The sequence below is a fragment of the Musca vetustissima genome, unplaced genomic scaffold, assembly GCF_032173495.1.
Source record: "Musca vetustissima isolate MV318-11 ecotype Yass unplaced genomic scaffold, APGP_CSIRO_Mvet_v1 utg2887, whole genome shotgun sequence".
NCBI lineage: Eukaryota > Metazoa > Arthropoda > Insecta > Diptera > Muscidae > Musca > Musca vetustissima.
The window spans coordinates 20568-34696 of record NW_026884039.1 but is presented as its reverse complement, the minus strand read 5'-3'; the positions used below and the strand labels follow the sequence as shown (position 1 = coordinate 34696).

Below are 14129 nucleotides of genomic sequence, written 5' to 3'. Positions count from 1 at the left end.
CATTCGGATGTCATACAACATTTGGAAACATGTATAAATTAGAGCGAACAAAATAATTTTGTTCTTTTGAAATCGATAGTTTTCAGACAACTTCAAGAAGAATCTATACACCAGAGAACTTAAATAAGCCACAGACAAACGTAAGCCACTTAGATAAGCACAAGTGTTTTGGGTGTCAAGCCTTTTGAGTGCAAGCAGGGGGACTGAGACACTTTCGGCATTCGCGTTTTCGATATGAAGCTCTCACCGTACATCACTAGCTTCGATACATAGGTATCGAATAACAAAATAAATAACTGTCGCAAAGTTTGATATCTCTAGCTAATATACTTATTGAGATGCACGGTTTTTTGTATTTTTACAGATGTTATTGTAATATTTCCATTCCATTTTTAAGGCAGTATTATTAGAAAACAGTTAATTACAATGATCATTCTTATAAAAATAATTAAAAATATAATATTTTTGGAAGATTGATAGAAGTAAATTAAAAAAAAAAAACTATAAAAAGTACCCACGGGGTAAATTCGGCATTTTGAAGTGGGACACATTCGGGCATATACAGATAGTGCAATATTATTCCCTTAAAATGTTTTTAAGTTTGTTTAAAAATAATCCTTTAATATGGCTTGAAACTACTTATACAGTGAGCAGCAAAAGTCATGGTACCCCATACAAATAAAATAGTATTCAGTAATTACTCAATAAATAATTTATAAAATTTAAAACTATTTTTTTTTATTTTATGTATTCCTATACTACAACAACGGAAAGTAATATTTAATTTATTTGTTCCAACAAACCATAAACAGAATCGAGATCGTGTCAACTCCAAATTTTTGCACAGCATAAGTCATGGTACCCCTGATCAGAGCTGATATTACACATCATTTATGGGATAAAATCGTTTAGCATAATAGGTGGCAACTACTTAGAGTTTTGTCAAATTCTCTTTTAAAAAATAACGGTACTTTTCACATTCCCAAAAGCATTTGCTTAGTGCAACAAGTGAAAGAAAGTATTTTTTAAATGCCTAGAAAAGAACTAGGTATTAAAGAGCGGAAAATAATAATTAACAACCATGAAATGGGAAAATCCTATTCCGATAAACAGAACCAAATCAGCAGCCAAAAAAATAGTTAATCGATAAAAAAAGAAAATATAATTGAAAATAAACCGCGGCCATCCCAGGAAGCTCAACATCAGAGAACAACAAAAAATTGAATGTATTTTAAAAAAGGATCCATTTACCAGCTCTCCTAAAATCGCATGCAAGCAGTGTTGCCAATTTAGCACTTTTAGTACTAGATTTAGCACTTTTGAATCTCGTTTAGCACCAAAAAAATTGATCTAGCACCTAGCACATTTTTAGCATTTTTATTTATTTTTTTTTTTGAATTAGTTAAAATTTTGGGTATTATTTCGATTTCACATTGACACATTAAAATGTCCCTATGTTTCACGCTATGATTTTAATGTTCAATGTAAAAAAAGTGCCAGTAAATTTGTAAATATGTATTAAAGTTCGGACGGTCAGAACTGTTTGTACCCTGTACCATGTGGAGCGTATTAAAATGTTCTCAAAAAATGGTCGGGTACTTCATACGCTTACTATAGCATCGCCTGCTAGTAGGTTGTTTATTAGGTAAAATGAAAAACCAAATTAAGAGCGAAGTAAAATCCTGGACCTAAATCGGAAAGGAGAAATGAGTTCTTTATTCATCGGGAATCCCGAAAACCAAATTGTAGCCATTTCAGAGTACCGAAAATGGGTCGCGTCCCACTTTATAATGGGGTTATGTCAAAAGATGGGCCTACACTTCGTCGGAAAAGGTTCAAATCCTTAAAGAACACAAATAGGATAGAATCTTCAAACGGGGGATATGTCCAAACATAGACCTATGTAGAAAATTTTCCGCATAAATATATCCTACCCTTCGAGATCACAGATAATGCGTCTAAAACCTTCCACATAAAGATGGTAGAGCAATACTTCAATATGAGTACATGTGCCTTGACAATTTCTGCATATATGTCATTATCCGAAACTCCACAAAAAATTAAAAGTTTCAAATTATAGTCAATTTGATGAAAAACTTGCTCGACGACTCCAAAATGCCTTTTTCTAGGGACTACCTCGAAACATAGATCCACATTGATAATTTTTGGTATGGACATTTTTAAGAAAGCAACATATCATTAAGTGACGGCAAGAGCGCTTCTCAAACTTTAAACGCATTTTTCATTTTTGCATTTTTGCGAATGGCGGGCACGATAACTCAAAAACTAATAATTCGATCGATTACAAATTTGGGGACGTGTATAGCAATCGTATGAACTAGGATAAATCCAATCGGTCAAGATCTTCCTTAACGTGGTTTGTGGTAAAAAATAGGCGATTTTTCAAAAATATTTTTTTAGATGTCCGTCAATTTGTTGATTTTTGAGCAAAGCCAATAATCCTAGTTCATACGACAACAACATCAAAACAATAACAAAAAAATTGTAAATCATTTTTCTTTTTCTTTAAATCTTCAAACATATATCCGGCCCATTGAAAACCTTGAAAATTTAAAATCACTTTTAAAATTTTTTAGCACTTTTTTAAACAAAATCTAGCATTTTTTATCAACAATGTTTTGGCAACACTGCATGCAAGTGCATCAAGAAGTGTGGATTCAATGCTCGCACTGCCCGCAAAAAACACTTGTTAACAAAACAAACAGAAAGAAGCGTGTTGATTTTGCAAATGATTATAAAAACAAGATAAATGAGTTCTGGGAAAAAGTTATTTTCTCGAACAAATCGAAACATATTTGGGTCGGATGGATGCTCTTTGGTGTGGCGGAAAAAAGGCGAAGAGCTCAATCCAAAGAATACTCGGAAAACAGTAAAGCACGGAGGGGTTGGAGTAATGGTATGGGGATGCATGTCAGCAACTGGTGTTGGCAACTTGGTATTCATTGAGGAAATAATGAATAAAACAGTTTACATTAATATTTTGAAACAAAATTTGAATCAAAGTGCAGAAAAACTCAGCATTCGTGATAATTATTACATCCAACAGTACAATGATCCATAACTAGACCTCGGATTTTGCATATTTGCATATTTTTTAATAATGAAGATATCGAAATTCTGATTGGACACAAATTCGTTTCAAAGGATTTAGAATTATTTGAAGGGTTCATATTTTTTAATTTTTTGCATATTTGCATATTTTGCATATGCACGAGATATGCAAAAAATATGCAAAAAATATGCAAAATATGCAAAATATGCAAAATATATGCAAAATATGCAAAATATGCTAGGTCGATATGCAATAAGTATGCAAAATATATGCATAAAATATGCAAAATATATGCATAAAATATGCAAAATATATGCATAAAATATGCAAAATATATGCATAAAATATGCAAAATATATGCAAAAAATATGCAAAATATGCAAAAAATATGCAAAATATGCTAGGTCGATATGCAATAAGTATGCAAAATATATGCATAAAATATGCAAAATATATGCATAAAATATGCAAAATATATGCAAAAATATGCAAAAAATATGCACGGTATGCTAGGTCGATATGCGATAAATATGCAAAATATATGCAAGAATATGCAAAAAATATGCACGGTATGCTAGGTGGATATGCAATAAATATACAAAAATATGCAAAATATATGCAAAATATGCTAACATATGCAAAAAAATATGCAAAAATATGCAAAAATATGCAAAATATATGCAAAAGATGCAAAAAATATGCAAAATATGCAAAAATATGCAAAATATGCAAAAATATGCAAAATATGCAAAATATATGCAAAATATGCAAACATATTCAAAATATGCAAAAATATGCAAAATATGCAAAATATATGCAAAATATGCAAAATATATGCAAAATATATGCAAAATATGCAAACATATGCAAAATATGCAAAAATATGCAAAATATGCAAAATATATGCAAAATATGCAAACATATGCAAAATATGCAAAATATGCAAAATATATGCAAAATATATGCAAGATATGCAAACATATGCAAAATATGCAAAAATATGCAAAAATATGCAAAATATGCAAAATATATGCAAAATATGCAAACATATGCAAAATATGCAAAAATATGCAAAAATATGCAAAATATGCAAAAATATGCAAAATATATGCAAAATATATGCAAACATATGCAAAATATGCAAAATATGCAAAAATATGCAAAATATATGCAAAAATATGCAAAAATATGCAAAATATGCAAAAATATGCAAAATATATGCAAAATATGCAAACATATGCAAAATATGCAAAAATATGCAAAATATGCAAAAATATGCAAAATATATGCAAAATATGCAAACATATGCAAAATATGCAAAATATATGCAAAATATATGCAAAATATGCAAAAATATGCAAAATATGCAAAAATATGCAAAATATGCAAAAATATGCAAAATATGCAAAAATATGCAAAATATGCAAAAATATGCAAAATATGCAAAATATATGCAAACATATGCAAAATATGTGGAAATATGAGCAACATATTTCACATATGCAATCATTTTAATCAAAAAAAAAAAAAAATTTTCGTGGTAGTTTTCTAATTTGTGTGCTTTCTTTATTTTTTACCTATAGAAATCTAATTGTGTATGTATGCGTTTCATGGTTCAACTGTTAGATTTTTGGGGCATTATGAAAAATTTGCTAAATATATATAAATATTCCAATACCAAACATCCTAGGAGTAATAATATATGTGCAAAATTTCAAAGTTCTATCTTTAATATTGCGACCTAGCATACCGTGCATATTTTTGCATATGTTTGCATATTTTGCATATATTTTGCATATTTTTGCATATGTTTGCATATTTTGCATATATTTTGCATATTTTTGCATATTTTGCATATTTTGCATATGTTTGCATATTTTGCATATGTTTGCATATTTTGCATATGTTTGCATATTTTGCATATATTTTGCATATTTTTGCATATTTTGCACATTTTTGCATATTTTGCATATGGTTGCATATTTTTGCATATTTTGCATATTTTTGCATATTTTGCATATATTTTGCATATTTTGCATATTTTTGCATATTTTGCATATGTTTGCATATTTTGCATATATTTTGCATATTTTGCATATATTTTGCATATTTTGCACATTTTTGCATATTTTGCATATTTTTGCATATGTTTGCATATTTTGCATATTTTTGCATATTTTTGCATATTTTGCATATGTTTGCATATTTTGCATATGTTTGCATATTTTGCATATTTTTGCATATTTTGCATATTTTGCATATGTTTGCATATTTTGCATATGTTTGCATATTTTGCATATTTTTGCATATTTTGCATATTTTGCATATTTTGCATATCAACAATGCATATTTTGTATATTTTTTGCATATATTTATCGCATATCGACCTAGCATACAGTGCATATTTTGCATATTTTTGCATTTTTTTTGCATATTTTTGCATATTTTGCATATTTTTTGCATATATTTTGCATATTTTTTGCATATATTTTGCATATTTTTTGCATATTTTTTGCCCATTTTTGACATGACACCAAATGACGATCAATTAAAGCATGAAACGCCTAAATACAAAATTTGAGTCCAATCGGATAAAGCATAAAAAATATGCAAAAATCCGAGGTCTATCCATAACACACACTGCTATTGACGTTAAGAATTGGATCGTATACAATACACCACACATGCTGATAACACCACCACAACGCCCCGATTTAAATCCGATTGAGCACCTATGGGATCATCTAGATAAACGAATCCGAAATCATACAATTTCCAGTAAGGCCCAACTCAAAGAAATACTTCTGACAGAATGGGGTAAAATATAGTCCGACTACACTAAAAACTTGTATACTCAATGCCCGAACGATTCAATGAAGTTTTAAAACACAAGGGATATCCTACCAAATATTAGTTAAGTCAATTTAATTGTAAAAACTAAGTAATATTAAATAATTCATTATTTTTCTCCAGGGGTACCAAGACTTATGCTATGCAAAAATATGGACTTTTCACTATGTCTATTTTATTTTATATTTTGTTGTAATAAAAAAATTAAATATTACTTTAATTTGTTGTAGTATAGGATTGAATACATGAAATAAAAATATATATTTGAAATCTTGTGAATTACTTTTTGAGGAATTACTGAATATTTTTTGATTTGTATGGGGTACCATGACTTTTGCTGCTCACTGTATAAGATCAAACGTGCTTGCATTGACGAAAATGCGATAGAAAAAAAAACTATTTCTGAAGGTGTGTGTGAACTTGAGATCAGAGAACGTAAACAAACAGTACGATACCCGTACGAATCACACAAAGTCACAAACTTTTCATTTGCTTTGATTCGTTTCGTTTTTAGTACCAAACAAAACCACAAACTTTTTAAATCAAAAAGAACCAAGCAGTACGATTGCTTCTGTTGGTCGATGTTTAGCACTTCTGTACTTCTGTTGGTCGATGTTTAGTTGAAACGTTTGGGAGGTAAACGAAAATGAAACGTTTTCAATCGTTTGCTCGGGGAAAATGATCATTTGTCGTGTTATGTTTGTTTGATTGTATTTTGTTTTCTGTTGTTGGGACTGAAGTTGAAGGAAACTTTATAACATTAATGCAGTTTTAAATTAGAGTGTTGAGAGTACTTAAGTCCGTATAAAATAATCCGAATTAATAAGCTAGTATAGTTATATAACCCATAAGTTATTTTAATTTAGGTGTTTCGGGCTAAATATATGTAAGGTCCGTTTTTTAATTCCTTCAATTAAAATAGGGGTTTAGTATGGAGTGCAGTCGAGTTCAGCTTTGATTTTTGTTTTATTTTTTTTGTGTGTCTGCCTAGAACATCATACTAAATTTTTTCCTGCGACTCTCGGATTTATGGCAATTTTTTGAAAAATGCCAATTTTGTGTAGGAAGCTTTTTTAAGGTTTTGTTTAAATAAAATTAAAAGTTTGTGCATTTTTTTATATAATTCATCAAATATGACTTGGAATAGATCACAGCATAGCAGATAAGAAAAAAGTTCAAAATGTCCATCCTAAGGTTCAAGAGTACAGGGTGTGAGTATGAAAATGAGGGATTTAAGTAAGCTGCTCCAAACATTGATTTTAAACTCATGCACTGAATATACATTTATTCCAAATGTCTTTCTAAATGAAAATTGAAATTACAACGAAATCGGCTGTAAGAGTCTTCTAAAATACCGCAGGTAAAGGGTCCACTTTATGAACCCTGGAAAAATATCATTGGTGTAACATTCATATATACACTGTTTTACCTATATTTATGATTTTCGTGGAGGTGGACTTTTATTATACCTGTTATGGGGTTTCCAATGACTGACATGACTTCGGATGACTTTATGACTTTGTCATACGAACGGGATGATACAGGTATCAGTTACCTATGATTGCAAAAATACATATTATTTATAGATTTTTCTACCTATGAATAAAAAATCCGCATTTAACAAATGTTCATTCATAGATTTTTCTCATTCAATAAGTGTCAAAGAACGGGATTATACAAGTTATAAACAAGTGAATAGCGATTTATTTTAGTTAGTTTATTTTATTAAAAATTTTAGTATCATTCTTTCAACCATGGCCTGTGGATATGCTGTTATGCCTTCAAGCATACACAAAATATTAGTGCATGGAGCTGATATAATTAACTGTGCAGCTTTGCCCATAGGAATGTTGTCTGAAGAAGCCATGGAATCCAGAAATAAGGACTTTTGGAACTACAGGGAACTGTACACCAGAAAAAATAGTCGTGAGGAAACAATGAGGGATCTTTTCAATAGGTTGCTATTTTCATCTGATCCAAAAATATCAAGTTTGTCTCGTAGTACATCTCTTAACCATCGATAAGTTATAACGAAAAATGTTGCTTATTATAAAATATTTCAATTACTTCAAAATAGTAATTTTCACCTAAAAATTTAAGTTTTTTCTAAAAAAACAATCGGCGCTTAATGGGTTAATAAAAAAAAAAATTGCCAAATTTTTTCATAAAATAATTAAAATTGTCCATCTAAATCTATTCTTATTCAAAATATCGATAAACATACAGTAAAACATCTACTTTGATTTTCTGCGCGTTAGATCTGCATTTTTTCCCACTGTGCACTACCGCCACTCTCCATAGAATAGCAACACAAAAACAACAATTTATCATTTCGCTCGGCAAACGTTTGGAAACTTTTCATTTTCGTTTCGCTCGTTGTAACTGAGAACTTTTCGATTTCATGCACTCATGAGCGCAAACAGTACGATATACAAAACGAAAGAACTTTATGTGTGGTTTTCTTTTGTTTCGTTTTGTTCTTTCGAAAAGTACGGTACGAAACGATTGCAGACGTTTCATATAGTTTATTTTCATACTATGCTTGAGATGTCAACGCCCGCCGCTAGAAAATATAGCCTTAAAAGTCAAACCTTGAGTCGCATATTAAAACAAAATGGAACATTTAGAGGACCTGAATTTCAACTACATTGATAGCGGCGATAATTAAGAGGCTATGACTATCAGGCATGTCACAGATTCCGATCGGATTCCGTAATTGCATTTCGATCGTTTTTGTTTTAGCTTCTTTAGATTCCGATCGATTTTATGAATTCCGAAAACTGAAACGAATCGCTTTGCTTAGTTGAAATATGGCAACATTGCTATACAAAACCATATGATTAGAAATAATTATAATTATGAACAGATTTAAATTACGTCAAAGAATTTTTGGTAGCTAATTTATTATGCATCATGAATATGCATAATGTAGAATGGTAGCTATCTTCGGGAGTACATATTGGAGGTATTTTAATTATTTCAAAATATTGTGTATAATTCACAAATGCTAGATGTAGAATTCGATCATAACAATTTGTTGTGCTATTTATTTGATAAAGGTTTATATCGCTAAATCGATTTACAATTTCAAAAGTATATAGGTTTACATTTGCTCAGATGTCAAGGGTGTTTGAGCCTCAGAATCTGGAAATGAAAGCCACTTTACGGACGGCAGATTAAAATCGCCAAGAACTAATATTCTGTCAGAGTCATTCGTTTTGTTAGTGATTGAATTTATTGCTAACACATGCTGATTATAAATATCAAGTTGCGATGAGGGAGGAGTGTATGAGCAATGAATGTATAGACGCTAAAGTACTCAAAAAAAGTGCTAGTGAAGTGACCAAAACCAAAAAACTCAAAACCAATTTGTAGCAAAATATCATTTTATTTTATGTAATATATTTATCATGTGTTATAGATTTTGCAAAAATCTAACTATATTCATTGTCTTCCACCTTAAAAAGTTTTATATATTTTGTTAACATACTGTAAAATGTAAATGAACTATAATGCTGTTTGATGGAAGGATTACTTTTTTATGTACAAAAATATTGTATTGTATCTGTAAATTTAATACACATTAAAATAGATTATATTAAGAAAATAATATTTTTTAATTTTTTTTAGGTATCGTCTTCGTGTAGTTCGGTATATGTCGATGGTTCTGAAATACGAGGTTCATCGAATGCGACGATAATTGTAAAATATGGAACATATATTGGAGTAGCAAAATTCATTGTGTGGATGCCAGAGTTTCCACTTGAGGTTTATATTAGTGATTTTCGCCTTTCACAAATTAAAGGGTGGAAAGTAATGGATGAACACCAATACATGTAAGATTTTATTTGTAATTATCATTATTATATTTCGTTATAGCGAACTAGTGGGACAAAGCAAATATGTTCATTATAGAAGAAGTTATTTTTTTTATTTTTAACAGCGCTCGCGAGTATTCACAAACATTTGTTTCTTGAGTTTTTCAAAAGAATGCTCTTCAGCAACAAATGCTCGCGAACATTCGCGAGAGTATATATATATATATATATATATATTTTAAATTCCCATGCCCATTAAATTCCAGTAAACCCCGATTTGTTAACTTTTGGCCTCGATTTCTAGAATTTCCAATGGGTTATTGAGACTACAAAATTCATTGTTTCGTTCATTAAAAAAGTAAAAAAAATTAAATCGAACTTAAATTATGTCATCTGTATATTGAGTATTAAGGATATATATATATAATATTTAAATATATTTATATAACATTCATAATTCTACAACTTGTTTTCTAGCCATAAAAAGTCTCGTAGGAAGAAAAGATCATTTTTTCACGGACACGAACGGGCGTATTATAGTAATGGTCTTCAAGAAAAGATGTCGTGTCGAGCTCGATATCAACAAAGTCCCGTTGAGGTATATGCTAGATTCGTTGCAGTTGATCAGGTAAGATTGTAAAATCAATTAACTTATTATTATAGTCTAATATTATATTTATTAAAAAGAAAAAAATAATAAAATGCTATTACTTCATATCATCGTCGGGAGTTCTTTCGAAAGGTAACAACTTTGAATGAACTCCCGACGCACCTGCAACAAAGAAAACATGGACCAAAAATGGAATTCACTTTCATACTCTCTTCAGGTTTGTCCAGATATTGTTTGCCAGAAAAGTTTACAGATATAGTTTCCCAGAAAAGTTTACAGATATAGTTTGCCAGAAAAGTGATAAAACTATTTACTATAAAAAAATAAGAAATCTGCCAAAAATTATTCGTCTACCCTTAGACGTAAACTGAAATACTGTCAATTTGGTGGGTGGGTCGAGGTAACATATATTGGCAATATTGCCAATATTTTAAAATAGCTGAAGCGGAGGTTCACCCCTTTATAACTCGGGAATTACTTAAGTATATGAAAAAAACGTGATCTGTCGTTGCAAACTTTTCATGATATTGACCTCCAAACTTTATTTGCGTGGAAGCTGTGTCTACTTAAATGCAAAAAAATGTGTAAAAATAGGTTGAGGCGAACCAGTTTTTGTATGTTCTCTATCGATTTGTGACTAAGCTACTCACTTCACGGTCTTCGTGTCAAAGTAAACCTAGAAACCAACAAAATGGGGACTACGTCTCTTATATATCATTCTGCACCTTCCTTTAAATAATGCTGACATGTTGAAGCTCGATTTTGAGTGTTTTTTGAATTTTATTTGTAGTTTTAATACGCAAACAGGAATTTCTAAAAATAGATTATAAGATTATTGTAGTCGGGAATCTGAGTAATTTGATATTTATTTTGTGTATGTAGTATGCACAGCTTCAGAGTAATACTCATCCGAAGGTGACAATTTTGTGCGATCAAATTTCTAAAAAACCGGGCCAAATTTTTAGACCTGTCAACTGAATGATATGGGTACCCGCGATCAGTAAGTTTTTTTACGTTTCGGATGATATAAAATTTTTTTCGTAAAAATCCATATACTAGAATGGCGGGAACTGGCCTTCCAAAAGCGCGAAATTTGGCAAAGAATGTTTTTGAAGATATCGCGGATTTAATTTCATTTTCTGTGGATCATTTCCGCTTCAATAAATGACCTGATACGAATTTTAATATTTTTTGAAAACAGAACTTTAAAAACTTCAGCCGAAAGAGGGATGTACCCAATTAACTCAAAAATAGAGTGAGATGGGTCATCCATGGTTCAGAATGGACCGCATTAAAATCGGTATATATCGGCGTTTTTTTAGGGTGAACACCGAAATCGGATGCGCGTTAATGGCATATGGAGTTTTCTGAAATTATTCGCGTTTTTCGAGTTTTTGGGTACTTCAATGCAACGTGCACTACATCTTAGCCGTTAAATGAAATTTCGTAAAATATACATGGATTGGAAGATAAACTTCAGCACTTCCTGGAAACCGCATGCCAATCAAATGATTTTGAGAATTACACGATTCGGAAGGGTCTTGCTACAATCCGCAAGGTGTATACTTATGCACAAGAAGGGATTATTTTTATATATGAAAATTTTCGGCGAAATTGTTGGTCAATATAATAAACCGCGTAAGATTTTTTCCTATGCCCAAAATTAAAACCTCGATAACTTTTGCGCGCATCAACCAAAAATTTGATCGCGAGCGGTTTCGGAGTCAGAACATTTTTCTCTATATGTGTACTAAATATCATTGATGTACCACGAAAACAAAAAAGACGATTTTTTGGAAATGGAATATTAAAAAATTGGCAATATTGCCCATATATATATATATATATATATATACAGTGGTGGTCACAGAATTAAAACATTTACTGTGGTAGACATTTTTTGATCAGGGGGGTTACTCTGTATTGCGATGCGTGACAAAAATTGTAACGCATCGCGTAATTGGTACTCTCTAATTCGTTTTCGTGTCTCCTTTCGCATCTAGTTTACGCAAATGTGGCATCACCGCACTCTGTAATACGCATGTCAAACTCGTTCGTTAAGCGCAAATATCTTGCGTTAACAAAATAGCAAACGCAAAGGAAGCGAAACATATAAGTTAGGTCAATTAAATTTTTTATTTATATAGGGTAAACGCACCTAATTCCGGCATGTACCAATAGTCGGCATCTGTTTTATATAACTTCAAATAACTAAAAAATCCTATGACTAAAAATAAAAATACCTTGAATAATCTTTAATAGCACTGCAACCTATCTCTGTATAAAATTTATTCTAGCTAAGTACATTTATTTAGTCAAAATTTGGCATTTTGTGCATGAGGTTGTCAACACTAGCGATAATTCATGTTTCTTAAGAAAAAATTAGTGGACATGTCAATTTCAAAAGACTTGTAATTATATTAAAATAATATATTTTTACAAGGATCTTCTTCGTAATTGTAAAGAACATACAGAAGAACACTTTAGAATTTAAAATCATTAAAAATATTTGTAATTATGATATTTTTATCGATGTCGACCTCAGGAACAAAATTTTTTAAGGTGTTCCAATAGTCGGCATATGGGTGAATAATAAGCAACATTTCGATCATTTTGGCTCAAAATTGCAAAAAATGTTGTATAAATGCTCTAAATAACAATTAATTTATAAAAAAATCAGTTTTGAGTGGTTTTACATAATGGAAGACATCGTTGAATTTTAAAAATTTTAACCTCTGAAATGCCTTATTTAGACATGCCGATAATTGGATAACAGGTTCCCAAAGTCGGCACCATGTTTTATAATTGTAATATTTTAATAAATAGTATTATTTTACATAACTTTTTCAATACAACACTGATGGAAACGTCCCATAGTAATAATTTATTATTGCAAATAGCAGATAAATTGATTAAATATATAATTTTCGTTTAAGTAATATGCGACCTTTATTTTCTATAATAAGGGTGTTTTCTGAATGTTAGGTGTACTGTACAAATTTTTGGCAATTTTGATAGATTTTACATATTTTTATCTGTAAATGATTCTATCAGTGCTTTGTTTACATAATTGAACTAAATTAAAGAGCTTTTTTAAAAATATTTTCAAAAAAATGCAGTAAAGTAAAAAATCACACAATGTTTTAATTATATGGCCACTTCAAAATCGATGTGTTTTCATAAAAACCGTTATTTATGGAAAATTGCATGCAATGATTTTCTATTTTCGCACTAAATCTCTTAAGTGCAGTATATCGAAGTGTTCTGAATTAAAAAATTTCAAAAATACTTCAAACGAATCGAGGGCTTATCAAAAAATTTTTACCACAGTAAATGTTTAAATTCTGTGACCACCACTGTATACATATTCAATATATTAAGAAAGCGCAAAAACGTAAGATATTAATCCAGTTTTGTCCATGTTTCAAATTTTCAGTTTTCTTCTCCGAAGTCCTTTTTATTGAAAACACATTTTATGTGAATTGCCATACGCTTCACGAGGTTTTGAAATTGACATTGGATTCAAATCTGGGCACTGTTCTGCCCCCGGCAAGTACACTTCAACAATTCAGTTATTGTTTTTACCGTTGGAACGCCAAACTAAATTTCTAAGATTTCTTGTCTAAATATATTCCTGGTCAAACATATATTTGTCTATAAAAATTTTATTGCATTATATTTAAAAAAAATCAAAACTGTGAATAAAAATAACTTGGTGGGTAATGTGGGCCACTAAGTTAAAAGGTAGGTTGTAGATCAAAATTTTTGTTAAAATTTC

The 14129-nt window shown here is 30.3% G+C and overlaps 1 protein-coding gene across 1 annotated transcript in view; it reads left to right on the top strand.

Annotated features, from left to right (window-relative positions):
• The window catches only part of LOC133331020 (transmembrane protein 132E), a gene marked incomplete at its 3' end in the record, with an annotated part of 44223 nt that extends 33854 nt beyond the window's left edge, over window positions 1-10369 (top strand). The window contains exons 7-8 of the mRNA XM_061539420.1: window positions 9554-9759; window positions 10219-10369. Of these exons, the coding sequence (XP_061395404.1) occupies window positions 9554-9759; window positions 10219-10369 (357 nt within the window). The remainder of the gene's footprint in view (window positions 1-9553; window positions 9760-10218) is intronic.
• Window positions 10370-14129: the final 3760 nt, after the last annotated feature.